The following is an 18,371-nucleotide window of genomic DNA, read 5'->3' as shown; positions in this document are numbered from 1 at the left end:
GATCCATTCATCACCAATCGTTCATCTCTGACTATTCACCAGTGATAATGTTCGTAACAATTTCTAGTTTATTGCTCATTTCTTTACACTGACATTTAATGATCCATTCATCACCAATCGTTCATCACTGACTATTCACCAGTGATAATGTTCGTAACAATTTCTAGTTTATTGCTCATTTCTTTACACTGACATTTAATGATCCATTCATCACCAATCGTTCATCACTGACTATTCACCAGTGATAATGTTCGTAACAATTTCTAGTTTATTGCTCATTTCTTTACACTGACATTTAATGATCCATTCATCACCAACCGTTCATCACTGACTATTAACGTGGCAGTACTCAACAGTTTCCGTTGTTTAACTCATTACTCACACTGAAATTTAGTGATAAGTTAATCAATATAATTGTCATCTCAGTTCTATTTTTCCCGCAGGCGAATGTGTTTCCTTGGATGATCTGGATGTTCTCAGCTGTTGAGGTTCGATATTTTTGTTTGGCAGATTCCGTGGACCAAAATCAACCCCTATCCTTCCATGTCGTTATATAAAACGCCATAAAAACACAGGAATACTGTGCCCCACAATGCTTTAAGTTAATATACTTAACATCATAAGAAAAGCAGGTCTGGCTCTACCATGAACGTTCCATAAACGCGAACCTGTCTTTTTATGAGATTTCAGATTGTTTTCGAAAAATGCGTTTCGTTTGCTGTGTAGTATGCTACATGTAAAAGAGGACGTTGTCGGCTGTGGTCCTATTTGAAGTAGAAACCAGATCTTCCTAGTGATGTCCCCACACGTGTTCTTTACCTGAAACATACATAAGAAATATAATGAATTATTGCACACTAATTTATGTCGATCTTTCACACCTAATAAAATTTATTATCTTTATTATAATCATTGGACTTTACACTGTTTTTTTATAACGGTGAAATGGTTCAGAATATTAATTTTGAAAGAAATTTCCGCATTGTTTAGGTCAATTTAGCTGGTGTAGAAATACCCATGCTGATAGATGTGTGAGACATTCCACAAGAGCTTTGAGCTAAGTGTTAATTTCATAAATATAGGCTAAAGAAATATATGCAACATGCAACAACTCAAGAGCGTAAATTGATAAATTAAGCAATGAAAACACAATCAACATTGAAGTATTTTAATTGCTGGAACAGAATGCATTTTCGAGAATTATAACTGGCTTCATTTGAACAATTTAGCCATTCATCCGACAAATAAACCTTATGTGTTTTGAACGTGAGGTTGTTTTATTTTAGATTAGATACCTCTTTTTGTGATTGGAAACGTGTTACCTGTAACCATTTTCATGTATCGATGCATAGTTCTTCAACAGATCAATATTTTCCTTTGCAAGGTTGAATGTGAAAATGCATTTCAGGTTTTGGAAGTAACGAATGGAATTTTCGAGTACTAATTATAGGGGAACATGGGAGCATGCAGAACAATGTGATTTCAGAGAAGGCGTGGGTTCAGAAAGGTTAAAGTGAGTTGATTTCCTGCAGCCCTTTTGACAAACTTTATTCGCATACACAGTGCATCCTTTAATCCTGTGTTATTTAAGGCCCGACATATTCATCTAGTTTCGCACATGCGCACCTTTTGCATAGACACATACTCGATAATCTCCAGGGAGTGCATTCCGATTAATCTGCGCTAGTACCCTGAATGCACGCACGGCTGTTGTTTTGGGTTTATAGTTTAGGGCGACGTGGGCCACAAAGAGGCCTATTTGCGTCCCCACATTCAGTTGACTTGATGAAAATCATCACATTCCCGAAAGGAATTCAGATAGCATAAAAGAAACGACAGCGTTATTAATATTCATTTAGGCAGAAGAAATATATCGAATAACTTTGGCTTTGGGCACCGACTGAAAACCTTGAGTAATCAGTGATTTCTGAAACATGAGATGCTCATTCATGATAAATCAGTAGGATAAGATGTCGGCGCGTTAAAATGATTTATAATCACAGAACAAAATTTGTTTGAGTCTGTCTGGAATACATCACATTTTACAGATCACGAGAAAAAAAAAACAAAAACAGCTCGTTGTACTGACATATGCATCACCTTGTGAGGACTTCTGAGATTTTGTCTTATGTTGTTATGGCCAGAACATGGAATTAGATTGTGTTCAATATCGTGTTCAGGCGTTTCCAATGGCGATATTTAGAAAAGATCGTCTTATCTATAATACATCTGTAATCATTTCGCCCACAGTGTCCAAGCCTGACACGTGACAGAATAAGCTCACCACGCATTTACGACGACGAATGTTATGACCAGATTTTAAAGATGGTCTATGTGTGTACCTATGTCGGCCGGTAGTACCTGTATCCCACAACTGTTGCCAACTCCTTGCATCCCCGGCTCGGACCGATAATTGTATTACCTCCTTTTCCTGGCTCCGCTTTCTCACCGAGCCAATCGGATAAGCCGTCACAACCGCTCTTGCCACTGTCGGCAAAGATAGTAGCTGCAGCCGCGAAGGTTTGCTCGCTGTGCGACTCTGATTTAGGGAAAAAAATCATCAGATTTTTCCTGCAATGGAGTCAGTTTTTCTATGTGGAAGCGAGAACACATCCTATCGAAGTCAGTTGTTTCCGTCTCCATTACTGTTTACGGAAAAAGCGACAGTGAGCTATGATAGAAGCCTTTTGATTGGTGCGCTCAACTTCCCAGGGTAGGCACCTGCTTGGATACAAATCTAGCTAAGGGATGTAATACAATCATCGGACCGAGCCGTAGATGCATCCAGGGTACCAGTGGAGATTCATCTGAATGTATACGCTAGAGATTATCGAGGATAGATGTATCACTACATAAATGTGTAGGAAAAGAACCTTCATCAAAGCACAAAATCTGGTTAATTCTTTTTGGGACATTTGAATACTTTAACAAATAAGGTCGGCCAGCCTAATCTATACCCCCTAACAACTTACACGTTTTTGGTGAAACATGCCAATCTTAAATGCATATTACGCAACTACTGTGAGCATTTGTGAGTTCTAACCAGTCAAATTAAAGAAAAGGCGCAATAAGCTTCCTAGACTATAAGAAAAAACAAATTATTTGTGACTTTCAATGCTTTTACATAAACGTATACCTTACCACCTATGAGCGAGCTCCATAATTCACTGAAAATAAACGCGGACAATCACAATACGGAGCACAATGCCCGACAGCTTAGACCATTAGTTTGAAGGATGGCATTCACAATATTCAAACGCCATCCTCCTTTAATGAGAGAGTGCATATTTAAGGCTATTTGTATAAGTTTATTTCTCACGTAGGTAACGTGATTGGAAACACTAGAAAAATGTAGTTAAAAGATGTGTTTCTGAAGGTAGGTTCGTATAATCTTGCGTTAACCCAAATATAATGGGAAACATACACTGACCAGCCAAAGAAACGCAAGATTTTTATGAAATCTCATAAAAAATAAAACACCTCCCCAAACAAAACAACAAAAAGACCCCCCCCCCCATAAAAAAAGGAAAGAAAAAGAATACAAGTTACGTTTCTTTTGCTGTTCAGTATATAACACAAAGGACATATATACGTAGTGTAGTCTGAACTGACCATCCTGGTGCAGTTTTTCCTCACTGTCCGTGGATTCAGCCGAGGAGTATTTTTGTCCTAATCTGGAATTGGGACTGGCTGGAGTCATCCCCGACTTTCCGATTAGCCAGTAGGTGTGGACGTCTCCCTTGAGGAACATCTGAAGTTCCCGGTCCTCCTGGAAAAATCCGAGTGAGTGAGTGGTATCTCTTCAATAACTGAGTTAGGATATTTTAATTGGTTTATTTTAGGTTAGATATGGGAAATTACAGCCAGTCAGTTTTTCTTCTAAGAATATTTAGAGCCCAGTTTGCGCTGCGCATATCAATAATTTTGCTAGTTCATGACTTAAACGTAAATGCGTGCATTTCCGGTTTGGACAGCCAGCCAATGCTGCTACGGGTGTGCTCGAGGAAATACTGGAGATGTGATGTTCGGGTAACTTTTGTTGTATGTTAGAAGATTATAAGCATTTGTGGTCTTAAACGCCAAATGTAGTGTAGTGTTGTTTTGCAGGTGCAGTTTATGGTGTCCTTTGACGACAACAACAAACAATTAAAACAGCAACGAGTTGTCATAAACGTAGTGCCAGACATCTTGGAGGAAGTCTTGAGGTGAGAGTTTTGGGGTTGCGATATCTGTGTAGCTTACTTACCTTGGCTAACAGGTCTTCTCGTTCCTCAACATAGAAGTCGCCAAAGGCCGTCAGTGCGTCTTGAGAGGTTTGACTTAGGTGGATCCGACCAGCTGGAACAATAAATACGCCTCTGATGTGATTCTGTTTGAACACTGTCTTGGCTTTCCACGTGAAACGTTTCTTCAAAAAGCGTGAAAAAGCGAGAATCACGCCAGTCACCCGAAAGGCATCACGTGGTCACGTGAGCAATCAGCACTGCTAATCTTTCATAGACACTGCTAAACAGGAAGACATGTTAACATTACAAGTTTAATGAAAACGCCAGTATGCCCCAGCTCACAAATAACCAAAGTGCAATGGGTAGGCATCATGGTGCACAATCCGATGGTGCAGTTGCACAAACTCGGGGCAGTAGTCGTTGGACAAAACACAGTCTGAAGACCGTGCGCCATGGTTGGAAAGATTGAGTACTTATGGCTTGCTTTATTCCGAGCAATTAAAAAAACTTCTTTGTTTCATTCTCCTTTGCGCCTTTGATAAAATCATCATATCATAATGAACTCGAGTTTCTTGTCCACCGTGGTTTTCAGCAAACCATGTCGTTGTTTAGGCTGTCATCCCATAATCAAGACCTGACATTAGTGTAGCTTCCACCACATTATTGGAGAACAGCGATATTTATTCATCTATAATGAACCAAAACATTGTAACAGATTCTGATAAAGTTCCAATACTCCATCAATAAACCAGACAAGTATGGCGATATGATGATTAACTCACGCTTCCCCAGGGCTTCCATTTTGGCTGCGACGCTGACGGTTTCGCCAAACAGACAGTACCTCGGCATCTTTGCGCCCACAACTCCAGCCACTACAGAACCTGTGTAATACACACAGTTCAACTATATTCCATTTGCAACGTTCCCCGGCAACTTGTTTATTTGTATCTGTTGATATGACAGTCAAATTGAGAGCTTTGCAATTTTTCACGCAGTATAGTATAATTTATGTTTGACCATATTTTAAAGTATTGCGTTTTGAATATCTTCGCTTGATACATGTTGGCATGATGGTGTTACTTTGTCAAAGGTGGAGCTACATTCATTTAAAGGGGTGGAGCTATATGATGATTGCATGGCAGGATGGGTTTTAATTGTCAAAGGTGGAGCTACATTCATTTAAAGGGGTGGAGCTATATGATGATTGCATGGCAGGATGGGTTTTCATTGTCAAAGGTGGAGCTACATTCCGTTAATGGGGTGGAGCTACATGTTGATTGGATGGCAGGTTACGTTGTCAAAGTTAGAGCTACATTCACTCAATGGGGATGGAGCTATGTCCCTTGGAACGCTTTTTACGAATATCCTATAACGCAACTTATAACCCCAACAACGCCGTGTGCGAAAGCTGTCGATGTAACGAGCTTCGGTAACATTCCCTATATGGCAAGTGTTGTCTGGTTGGAAGTGTTCGTCTCGAAGTTTCAATTACCGGTATAGTTATGGATAATGACCCGTGAAGGTCCGGGGTAGAATAGGCCTTCAGTAACCCATGCTTGCCATAAAAGGCGAGTATGCTTGTCGTAAGAGGCTACTAACGAGATCGGGTAGTCAGGCTCGCTGACTTGGTTGACACATGTCATCGGTTCCCTATTGCGCAGATCGATGCTCATGTTGTTGATAACTGGAATGTCTGGTACAGACTCGATTATTTACAGACCGCCGCCATATAGCTTGAATATTGCTGAGTGCGGCGTAAAACTAAACTCACTCACGTAATGGATAATAAGTCTCACTGCATCACTAGGATGCTAAAGTGAGTGTATGCACCTCAATATATATTATAGACCAAAATATCGTCGAAAAAGCTTGGGGCGGTGGGGTAGCCTAGTGGTTAAAGCGTTCGCTCGTCATGCCGAAGACGCGCGTTCGATTCCCCACATGGGTACAATGTGTGAAGCCCATTTTCTGGTGTCCCCCGCCGTGATATTGCTGGAATACTGCCAAAAGCGGCGTAAAACTAAACTCACTCACTCGAAAAAGCTTAACATTGTGTTCTTAGCGTTATGTGCATTGCCATAGGGCATGGCTACATTGAACGTTGGGAAGGGGTACACGTTAATTGGACGCAGTCACATCAAAAAGTGGAACTGCATCTTATGTAGGTCAAGATACAAGGCCAGTTACGATACCAAAATAGAGAACAGTACGTTGCTGTACATGTTAAGGTATAACAAAGACAAAGCAACTGTCATGACATTTACACCGACCTGAATGGCAACCAATCCTCAGTTTAAATTTCGTTCCCGGGAGATGCGGAATCTCCAGGCGACTGATGTGGTGCAGCAAATCCAAAGCCATGGTACAGATCTCGGCTGCATGACGCTGTCCATTCCTTCTGGGGATACCTGGAAATACGTCATCATCTGTTATTCTGAACACCAAAGCACACGTGCCGAATATGTGAAGCTACTATGTAAGCATATACCAATCTTGACACAATGACGCAGTGTACGTACACATATTGCCTTAGTTTTCATACACAACGCAATTTATTAAGGCACACTTGATAATTATTCTTAGCTCCCTACAGTATAAAACCCATGCTGACACTGAAATCCTCGAAAGTTAACAGTCACATTGCATATTTATCCAACCGGGTACCCATGTGTTGCTGATCAGATGTATATGTGTGATTTGTCTTAGCTGACATTACAGAAGTTTCAGTGCTTCATGAAACCGTCAGCATACCCGAAACCATACACACAGCGTAACTAAACCAAAAATGTTTACCACCCTGTACCATATCCCTGCCATTGCCATACCTGACACCACCATGTAGGCGTCGCCAATGGTCTCCACCTTGTAGACGTCATACTGGGCGATTCTGTCGTCAAAGCAGGAGTAGAGACTGTTGAGCATCTGTACTACCTGTACAGGTGAGCTCCGGGCCGAGATATGCGTGAAGCCCTGAATGTCGGAGAAGAAGATGGTTGCTTCATTGTAGTTTTCGGCGTGGAATTCCTCGTCGCTCTTGAGAATGTCAGCCACGGACTTTGGCAACATCTGGTACAGCAACGTGTCCGTTCGCCGTTTCTCTTTATTAAGAGCTTTTGTCCTAAAACGAAAGGAATGAAGGAGCTACAACCGGTGGAAGTCGTGTGTTAACTTCCTCGGGTGTGCATGAACAGAAAACAGAACCAAGCTTAGGAACCGTTTTCCCCAAAACAATATGGGAAGGGGGAGGTGTCATCGATTTTGTACATGGCATGCGGGGGTGGGAGGGGTGTGTGTATGTGTGTGGTTGGCGTGAGGGGTGGGTGGCTCACATTGTACATAAACTAGCGGCCAAAAGAAACGAGGCCAAAAGAGGGGAGGGGGACACTGTGGGCGAGTTGTCTGGATAACCCCTAATGCACAGTACACAACCCTGTGCACTTAAAAACAAACCCACGAATCCGTTAGTATATGACCAGAAGGTAGCCACATAAATACGGGTACAGCAACTTGCTCACTAAACTTTGACAAAGTACTGTGACTTTATGACCCAGTCGACCCAGCTGTGAATGGGTACCTTGTACGGATGAGAGAGCCACAATAAACTCGGTGCGCCTAGTGTTTGCAAGAGCTGTATGATCCCCGTGGAGTTAAGACTGAAAATGTGACTTGCCGCTGATATCGATCGATCGTTGATATCGATCGATCGTTATGAACGATCGATCGAAAAATACGAGCGTCTTGAGCATATACTAGTTGCACGGATATGTTCACTGTGTAAATGTCCTATGATAATTATGCTTTTCACAATGAATCCAAAACAGAGTTGAAATCTTTGAATGGTATTTATAACTAGTGAACGCGAGTCAATGATGTTTTGGATATCAACTTTAATTGCTAAAATCGACGATTCATGTGCAAGGGTAAGAATCATATCCAAAAAGCCTTGTTTAACAAATAAATTAGCCACAATTGCTAGACAGTAGTAACGCGTGACTTACCTCTCCGCCAGTGTTATAGAATACTTCTGAATCTCGTTGGTCAAAGAGTACACGGCGTATATAATGACAGGACACAGTATAAAGACGCAGACAAACACAATGGAGATAGCCACCATCTTCTGTAGGTTGGTAGCCTGCCTCTCGTCCAGCATCTGTGTGATCTCATCAGCGAGTTCCTTCTGAGTCTCCAGTAGCAGGTCCATGTAGCGTGTCATGTTGCCAAACCACAGCTGCGCCATCTTCACTGACCCGCGGCCTGCCAGGTCGTTCCGTCTGATCTCTGCTCTCATTCGGCCCAGAACGCCCAGCAACATTTGGTTACCCTTGAAAGAACCAGAGAAAATATACTGGTTACCTTTGAAAAAAGAACCAGAGAAAACATCTTGGTTGCCCCTGAAAGAAGAACCAGAGAAAACATATTGGTTACCCTTGAAAGAAGAACAATAGAAAACATTGGTTACCCTTGAAAGAAGAACGAAAGAAACACATTGGTTTCTGTTGAGAGAAGAGCGAGAGAAACATATTGGTTTTCCTTGAAAGACTGGGTGAGAATGAGAGAAAACATATTGGTTGCTCTTGACAGAAAAATGAGAGAAACATATTGGTTGTCCCTGAAAGATATACTTTTCCCTTGAGAGAGAAATGACTGAAAGTTCTGGTTGCCCTTCAAGGAGAAATGAGAACGAACATTTTGGATCACGTTCACAGAAAAAAAAAATAGAGAAAACATGTTGGCTACCCTTCAGAGAGAATCGAAATGTTAAGATAAATATAGGGTAGAATATATTGGTTGAGCGTGTGAGAGAAAAATAAGAGAAAACACACCGGTTGCCCCTGAAAGAAATTGGTTAATCCTCGCGAGGATGATATTGAAAACATATTGGTTGCTCTTGAAATACGAATAAGAGAAATAATACTGGCTATCCTTGAAAGCGAAATGAGCGAAATCATACTAGATGCCCTTGAAAGCGAAATGACAGCAAATACCCCACTAGTTGTCCCTAAAAATAGAAGTAGTGTATGCCCTAAAGAGAAAAATGAGAAAAAAGACATTTGAGGCCCTTGAAACAAAAATAAGTGGAAACTACTGTTAATGCTTGAAATATTAAGCAAAAACGTTTTAACTAAACCTGAAATATGATACGTCGGGGATGGAGGAAATTTCATAAAAGTGAAATATTTTGTGGAGGGCATATTTCAAACAGGATGTCAGATCAATATCAGTAAAATAAGCAAGCTTAGTAGATTTTTGGAAAATGGACAAACAAGATGGAACCCCCTTCCACAAGTTAGTTAGCAGTGGAGTGAAGCTTGCCGGGGAAGCCGTTCAGACATACTCACGTTTATGTTACGTTCATACAATGCATGCACTAGATCCGAATATCGCCTTGCCGACAGGAAAGTAGCATTTGTCACATCTTGACTCTCGGAAAACCACAAGTACACGTCACGTGAGGGGAACTTGCCCGAGGCGTAGAAGATTGTTCCTAAAGCTCGCTCAAGACCCATGTACTCTTTTGCGATGATGATCTCCTGGTATGCCACCAAACTACGCCAGATGGAGCCAGACTGGTCCTCTGTCACGGCGTCGTATAGCCAGGTGATGAAGACCCGGATGAGAGTTGTGTACATCTGCAGCTCCATGGTGACGGTCTGGTTCAAGGTGTCCAGCTCGTATCTGAAACAGGGGTGAGTGAGTGAGTATGTGGGTCGGTGGGTATTGGATAAGTGAGTGAGTTTAGTTTTACGCCGCACTCAGCAATATTCAAGCTATATGGCGGCGGTCTGTAAATAATCGAGACCAGACAATCCAGTGATCAACAACAAGAACATCGATCTGCGTAATTGGGAACCGATGACATGTGTCAACCAAGAGAGCGAGCCTGACCACCCGATCCCGTTAGTGGCCTCTTACGACAAGCTGAGTCGCCGTTTATTGGGTATTGGATGAATGTGTGAGTGGGTTGGAAGTGAGTGAGTGTTAATAGGGTTCGTATGTAGGTCACGGTGCTTCGCGAGACCTTAGTACTTCCGGAGACAAACAATGTTTCATACATTTCACGTTGTCAGTTGACGGTAAGGAACAGGTAATCATTGCAGAAATAAAACATTTCTGATCTACCCATCCACAAATTAGCCAACTATTATAGCTGTGACAGCCAAACATGGTTGCACACTTGGTCCGATCTAGCAAAATCATATTTGTCGGTCGTGCAGTTTGGATCCAGAACTGGTTTTTGAAAATATGCATGGTGTCGGAAATCTTGTACCCGAAGTAAGCTAGGCCCTGTCTCGCATATCGCAAGTTGGCGCACGCAAAGGTTGCCGGGAACTATCTTATTACCGGAAGTAGTCTCGCGAGACTTACAGACCCTATTGAAACGTCCCTCCATCAATACAAATGTTCCTAGTGAAATTACTTCGGAGGATATTTTCACAGTACTGGAATTAAGTGCTTTTCATGTACATATACAATAATACGCAGACCAATTGTCTAAATACAGCATGTGTGAGTGAGTTTGGTTTGACGATGATATTTGTTATCGGCGAACGCCATTACAGTCAAACCCAGGCATGTCAACTTGCTAAAAGCGCCAAGTGATTTGTGTTTTAGGCCGCCACTGCATCGTAAGGGTGTTGCTGTGTAGCGTATAGAATTAGGAATTGGTTATAATCTCATAATTGATGATAACTGGTTCAATACAACAGGTTTTCAGTTATCGAGAATAATTGGTTAGCGTCACATGTCTCTGCTTACGTTTGTTAATGCACCAGAAGAAAGAACAGAAAAAAAACTTTCGTGTTTTTTTTTGCAAATTTTACATCTTTAAAGGATGACTAGCATGGCAGGAACACAAATTAGTGATCCATTCAAATAATTTTTACAGCAACTTTGTTCCTTCACAACTTGTTCGAAGGCAAGTCAAGATTGATTAATCTTTTGCACTGTGCATCTTTTCGCTCCTTGAGGTTTGTGCCTGAGAAGCCTTGAACCATAACCAACCAAATTGCGTTTCTTTTGCTGTTCAGTATAAATCAAAAGAGAGTCCTACCTGTGCCTGTTGAGGTAGGAAAGAAACTTGTCCTTAGACTGGAACTCCGTTCTGGTCAGTGTGGGTCCTGTTGTCCAGAAGGTCAACTTCTCCAATGACCGGTCCGTCTCAGGATACCTTTGTAGCAGCAATGTTTTTGTTTTCTCTTCTATGGAGCTCAGATACAGTGCACTCATGTCACGCTCCTCCTGCACAGCGAAATGTAACATGCAACATATACAGAAAATCTGAAGTTCATAAAAGTAAGGGGCTATAAGCTAAGTTAGAAGGATACTTAGATGTTCTTGATTTATATGCGCTAAGCGGCACATGTGTGGAATAGAACTTCCGCCACTTACACCTCCCAGTCGCTTACATCAAAGATAGCAAAGTCAATTCGTTGGTATCACATTAATTTCAGACTCGCTGTGCACATGCGCAGAGCGTGTAAAAATATCTACTGGTCACTTCCGCTTTGGACGTACGCATACCGATAGTGCAAATACACTCAAAACAAAGTGATTAAATAATAATTATTTACGAGTGTTCATAGCTGACTAAATATATCAATTTACATATGCTTTTCATGTATTGATGTGCTATTTTGGTTGCAACTGCATCAGAAATGTGTGTTTGGATAGTTGTGAGAAGGGGATGTGCGTGAAGAACGGTAGTGGCGAGATGTGTTTATACAAGAACTTATTGACATAAATCAAGCTATCTATTTCTCTACTCCCGGTCTTTTGTACATACAGGTATAAAAATAAGGTGTAATAGACATAAAACTATGTATTTGGTTTTGATTTTTCGTTTACACTATCGGTAAACGTACGTCCAAAGCGGAATTGACCAGTAGTTATTTTTTACACGCTCTGCGCATGCGCACAGCGAGTCTGAAATTAATGTGAAACCAACGAGTGGCGTGTTCGGTCACAAATGTTGCCATTAATCCTACTTGGTTTCATCCCCATGAAGGTTCATAAGGTAGTCTGGAGGTTCACATTCAAGTGAAGTCACACGTAGGGAAATCTGCCATGTTAACAGCCATGGTTAGTTACATGTTGAAAGAAACAAAACAAGCATCACAAAGTGTAGTAACGCGAGATAATGGCATGCATGTATGCCGTATGCCTTCGAGTGCGACCTTGTGTCAACGGACCCTTGTTAATCTGAACTCTTATAATATTTTTATATATCTCATCCCACAAAGAACCATAATATTTTTCAAACAAATGTTTCACAAAGGGGGATTATGAGGTTACACGAGGTTTCACTTCATATTGTTGACGGACAATTTCACTTTAGGCATGTTAGTATTGTAACCTGTAGATAATGGATCACAGCGCCGAGTTCCACGCTGTACAGCAAAGTGGCTCTGATCTTTGACGACTGGACGTAGTTAGTGAAGGTGGCGAAGAAGGTGTTGCCAGTCAGCCCTGTCAATACCGCAACCGGGATCATCACTATGGACACCATCTTAAACAGCTGCTTCCGCTTTCCGGAGGAAGTGATAGGGTTGCCTGGGAAAGGAGGGATTAGGCTGAATTATTTATTTTGTAAAGAGGAAAAGTGCGATGGTGTAATATTAGGATGAAACAACGCGATACCTATTGCGAGTGAGTGCATGAATTAGGGTAGGAGATTTTTATCGGTAATCCATATAAAAACCCCAAGTGAGTGGGTCTGATTTTACGGCGCGTTTAGCAATATTCCAGCAACACCACGGCGGAGACACCAGAAAAGGGTTTCTCACATTGCACCTATGTGGGGAAACGAACCCGGGTTTCGGCATGACGAGCTAACGCTTTAACCTGTAGGCGATTTTCCTAATGTGTCACTCAACGTAATGTCTGTGCAAAGGACATCCCCCACCCCAACCCCCCGGCGGCTCCACAAAGCGATCTCAGCGCCAAGACTACAGTGACTTCTGTAATCAAATGTAAACCACAGTCGTTTAATAGACGACCGCTTAGTCTCTGAATAGACATGTTTTGATAGAAAGAAATAATGCATTTTACATTGCAATGTGTTCCCAGTAAGATGGGAGACTGAACCTGAGGAAAACCTAGCCTTGCTCCATATAGGGGTAAATAATTCCTTTTAGATTGGAAAGGAGACAGTGAGATAGAAGATTCAGAACCTATTGAAACGTAGATTTGCTCCACTTAGAGCTTTAACATTGCAGAAGGGTTGAGGGAAGGGTGAAATAATTGCGGAACTGAGAGACTGAGTATTCGTTAAGCTAAAACTGTTTAGTGGAAAGGGAACAGATAAAGATCACTGAAACATAATTTGAAAAATAATCATATCCTACTAATTTTTTTTCAACTATTTAACTAAAGGCAGATCTGTGTCGTTTCACAAGCGTAATGCAAAGTACACAACAAGCACAATTTATTGGCTTAATTACAAGCAAACACAGACAAAGTTGTAGCTTCCGCCGAAGACAACGACATGTCAGCAGCTGCTGGCGTCTCACCTCGACAGAAGTTCTCCCAGGCGTAACGAGGTGGGTTGGTCTGCAGCATGTCTCTGATAGCCAGATCCAACTGTGACGGCGTCATAGACCCCGTGGTCGACTGCATGGACGTCTGACTACGTCGTATCGGCTCAATCTGGCCTTTCTTCTTTTTGAGCAACCAGGACATTTTCAAGAGTCTGCAACACGGAACGAAACGACTTTTAATAAACCCTTTAAGAAACCTAGCTGTCCTGTTTTGCTGGATTTGAATGTTGTTCATTTTTTTCCACTCTTTAATGTCACTGCTAAACGTCCACGCAAAGAAACAATACACCCGCGTGACCATGTTTAAAGCAAAGGTGATTGGTAATGTATTTTCGATGGTAATGAAGTTGATACTTATATCATAGCTGTGTTCAGCAGAGTTTCTACTGCATTCTCTCTATAGCCTCCTCTTTCCCAACTTTGGGTCGGTTAGGGGTAGCGTATGGATTAAGCGATCGTGAGGGCAAATGTAGACCCATATACGAAGATCATATGAGTGAAGATCACCCTGTGGCCTTTGCCATGGAATATTACAGCGGCGCAAAACTTTACTCACATACTGACACCTCTGCAATTCGAACCCTCGCTACTACTATACATACATCCTGACATTTACAAATTCATATCCTCTTTGTCCAATCGTAGTTACTTGCATTTAGAAATATTAACAATGTATATCTTTTACGCTACCACTTACAGAAAAGTACATTCTAAAAAGATATAGTAACTGATAAATTGCTCACTGTATTTGTACTATAGGCTTGAGGCCTCCTGAGTATGGAAATAAATTTAAATTAATATTGATGTTGACGGAATGTGACGTTGAACTCTGAAGTATGACATATTCATTGGTCAAAGTTGTAATACACGATAGAATCCTGTGATCATTATTTTTGTTTTGTTTGTATGTCTAGGTGGATGGGCTACTATATTAAAAAGCTGATTATATAGGCAATTTCCATAAAGGGGTTTTCCATAAAGAATTAGCTCAGCCAAATAATGATCATTTTTCTATGGTCTATTTGAAGCGAAAATGTAGTGATGAATTTACTTTAATACCCCCTTGTAATACAAACCAATAATACCAGTTGGAATCTATGATCGTTTGTTAAAAAATTATCCTAAGCTGAATAAAATTCTGCGATTTAAATTTTTAGTAAGCGATTGTAAATTTATGGGGTATCCCAATGATATTTTCAGTTTATTCGATTTACTTTTTTGTTTAAAGTGAAATTCATAGCTATGTTTTCACTGCAGACAGACTAGAACAACAACAGCGAAAGGAGGAATCGTTTTGGCGAACATTTGCAGTTTTTTACGTTTTCATAAATATCAAAATTATCTTTCAAATAAAAGTTTCAAGCGTGCTTTCCCTTTCCTAGAAGTTAATATGACGAAAGCAAGTCGATAATCAAGTCAGGACCAGACAATCATGTGACCGATATCATGAGCGTCAATATACGTAGTTGGGATACGCTGCCATAAATAAATCACGAAGCGAGCTTTACAACTCAAGCCCGTTCCATGAGTTGCTGAAAAACATTTCTAGGTCGATCTTCTAACGTTAGTTCTTACGCATACATATTTACATACATTTACATATTTACATACATTTACATATTTACATATTTACATACATTTACATATTTACATACATTTACATATTTACATATGAAACATAATCAATGAGCACTTTGCATAGAAATGCAGGCAATTAACAATACTTCACCCAGAGACAATACGGAAAAAGGTATGCATCTCTCTTCACTTTGATACACTGCTATTGCTTGAATGAGAGATAGGATTAATAAATGTATAGCATTCGCGTATATATTCCATCGCAAACTATAATATATTGGCTTGGCTTGTTGTCACTTTCTGGCATTTATGATTTGAAGGTGTTTAAAATGGTATATTTTCGTTTTGGTTTACATTTAACGAACACTATACTATCAGTTTGAATACAGAATTATAGAGATGTTGTACCCCGTCGTGATATTGCCCGAATATTGTTGAAAGCAACTCACTCACAAACTCAATGTTTGATTGTTCAAACTTTTGTTTGAACAATCATGGAAATAAAAGCGACAAAACAATCTAGACATCAATAAGAAATCTGCTGTGGGGGCTGAGTCGATTTTGACAGTATCATGGACATCTGTTTATAAGCAAATTGTAGCACCCTGATGTAGAAGAACGTAACGCTTGTAAGGGAGATTGTTACTAGCCCATTGTCTTGTTTTGAACAAATCTGTACGTGAAATTTGATACACTTAGTTTGAAGTAACTACTACTTGCTAGGATCCTAGGAACACGATAATATTTCAAATAATGAAAATAGGATAGGCTTTCAGGTATATGAAATATACCCTCTACAAACTCTTTAATCATTTCGATATAATTTGACACTGCAGAACATTTGCCTAGTCTTCGACCAAAAATATGACCTGTCCCGCCACGACTACACCGACAGCGATGTTTCCAATGGCGCAACAAAGTAGATACATGGAACATGGGGAACTGGCAACGTGTTTGGTTCAGTGATGAATCACGTTTCCCCCTGCAGCAACTGATGGGGGACAACGTGTCTATTGACGTCAACACGAACGTTTTGCTCCGAACTATGTTGAACAGATGGACAGATTTGGTGGAAGCAGCAACATAGTGTGGGGAGCCATGTACTACATGGTTTCATCATAGCTAGGGGTGGTTCAAGGCAATCTCACAGCAATCGTTACATCAACCAAATCCTGCGACCTCACTCCCACTTTTGAACCACTCGAAGGACCCCCACAGCTCATTTAATATGTGTCTATCTCGGTAATACAAACGTCAGTGTCCTTCCTCGCCTTCCAAGTTGCCAGATCTGACCTCAACCGACGAGTCCAAAAACGCCACCATCGTCTTGAAACACTTGCAGAACTTGCCAACGCTACGCGGGATGAATGGCGAAAAATCCCCAAAGCAGAAATCCAACTACTTGTGCAATCCCTTCCACAGCAGTGCACTAACCTGAAGGCCCCCTTTTGTCCACACATATAATGCAACTGAACTGGATTAACGCTGACAAGTATAACAATTCATTTATTCATTCGTGTATCGAACTTCCTTCATCTGTGTTCAAGTTTAACCGACGTTTAACAGTTAGGTATGTTTAATCCATTCCCCTATCTTTGTACTGTGCGTTTCTTAATTTGAAGAGTGTATATGCAAAATTTAACATGAAAGCTTCAGTGAAGACCGTTCATGTACAATGTATTTCATTCTGATGTCCTGCCACAAATGAGTCTTAAGCTATTTGACTATTGTTTGTTCGTTAACGTTTGAAAGGTTGTTTAGACTTGCAAACATTAAAAACAGTTCAAACTGTTATGATCTAAATTAAATGCAAAGGATAACAGTTTTTGATATTGAATATTATCCTTACACTGGAAACGTATATTATTAACAAGCTGACATACGTGTATGAAAATCGCGGCGAAACTAAAGGCCGAATATGATGAAAGACACTGTTATAACATACCGGTTATCCGTGCAGCGAAAGTTATCCGTGCGGAGCCCACAGCGAGTCTCACAGGCAAGTGATCCCTTGTCATGTGGGCTAATAGAAGCTTATCAGATGTACCTGTACACAGTCACGATCGATTTAAACACTTAATGTCGTAGAGAAAAATCTCCTTAATAAGCAATAGGTTCATTAATTTAACCAGATCGTGAAGCCGATACAACAGATAAAAATGCAATTTTCAACTTGAACGAATAACCGAAACAGACCTTTTACTCCGCGAATTGTTTCGTGGAGTAAACATACGTGCTGACAAATTACTGTTCGTTATTATGTTGTTTAGTCATATTTAGCTCCTTATCACATTTTAGTTTAGAAAAGAAATTCGCTTTTAGTTTCCTACATTTAGTATCTGCGTTACTTTAGCAATTTATTTTAAGATTCACAACATTTACCCAAGCATTTTAAGAGATTCATATTGAGTACCCGTGATGTTCGGGTTAGAACTGATCTTCAGTAATCCATGCTTAACGTAAGAGGAGACTAACGGGATCGGATGGTCAGGCTCGCTGGCTTGAATGACTAACGTCACCGGTTCGATGCTCATGTTGTTGATCACTGGATTATTAGGTCCATACAGGTCGCCGCCATATTGCAAAATGGGCAAACAGCAAAACCAAAGTAACTCTCTCTGCATCCCCCCCCCCCCCCCCCCCCACACACACACACACCCATCCCCATCCCAACCGAAACAAACAACAAACAGACATATAAACAAAAAAAAAATAAACATGTGACTCGCTCATCTGTGTTACTGACGAGGGTCCCCTATTTTTTTTATTTAGCACCATCATTAAACATACAAGGCATTTCTTTCTGAATGACTGTTTAATATCAACTGTATAACGACAGCAGCACGGTAATTAAAGTATGTACACACGTCCGTGGTATGATAATCAAGCTAACGGCCGAATCGTGCACTGGAAATACAAATCTCCTCGACAGATGCGTTCATGCAGACGCTGACGTCGTGTCTTTGTTAGATTCGAGGAAATTTGTGTGGACGGTATTCTGCTGCCAGTCTGCCACAACCATGCGAACCCC

The 18,371-nt window shown here is 40.8% G+C and overlaps 1 protein-coding gene across 1 annotated transcript; it reads right to left on the bottom strand.

Annotated features, from left to right (window-relative positions):
- Positions 1-2,342: 2,342 nt before the first annotated feature.
- On the bottom strand, positions 2,343-17,325 carry LOC137267744 (uncharacterized). Its single transcript, XM_067802193.1, has 12 exons — positions 17,286-17,325; positions 13,736-13,914; positions 12,580-12,776; positions 11,278-11,465; positions 9,566-9,902; positions 8,225-8,547; positions 7,052-7,344; positions 6,497-6,634; positions 5,009-5,107; positions 4,247-4,338; positions 3,613-3,769; positions 2,343-2,539 (listed from the first exon to the last, which is right to left on the bottom strand). The coding sequence occupies exons 2-12, from the start codon at positions 13,902-13,904 to the stop codon at positions 2,343-2,345; spliced, it is 2,190 nt and encodes a 729-aa protein (XP_067658294.1). The 5' UTR covers positions 13,905-13,914; positions 17,286-17,325.
- Between the last annotated feature and the right edge of the window lie 1,046 nt (positions 17,326-18,371).

Source organism: Haliotis asinina, chromosome 16, assembly GCF_037392515.1.
Source record: "Haliotis asinina isolate JCU_RB_2024 chromosome 16, JCU_Hal_asi_v2, whole genome shotgun sequence".
Classification (NCBI taxonomy): Eukaryota; Metazoa; Mollusca; class Gastropoda; order Lepetellida; family Haliotidae; genus Haliotis; species Haliotis asinina.
The sequence above is the reverse complement of the archived record's forward strand: the minus strand, read 5'-3'. Positions and strand labels throughout refer to the sequence as shown.

What these genes read in the sequence shown, in the direction of transcription:
- LOC137267744 (XM_067802193.1), bottom strand. Translation starts at nt 13,904, where the DNA reads ATGTCCTGGTTGCTCAAAAAGAAGAAAGGCCAGATTGAGCCGATACGA. An exon ending in CTGTGATCCATTATCTACAG is followed by an intron (nt 11,466 to 12,579) that starts GTTACAATACTA and finishes TTCGCTGTGCAG; the next exon opens with GAGGAGCGTGACATGAGTGC. An exon ending in TCCTACCTCAACAGGCACAG is followed by an intron (nt 9,903 to 11,277) that starts GTAGGACTCTCT and finishes CCCCTGTTTCAG; the next exon opens with ATACGAGCTGGACACCTTGA.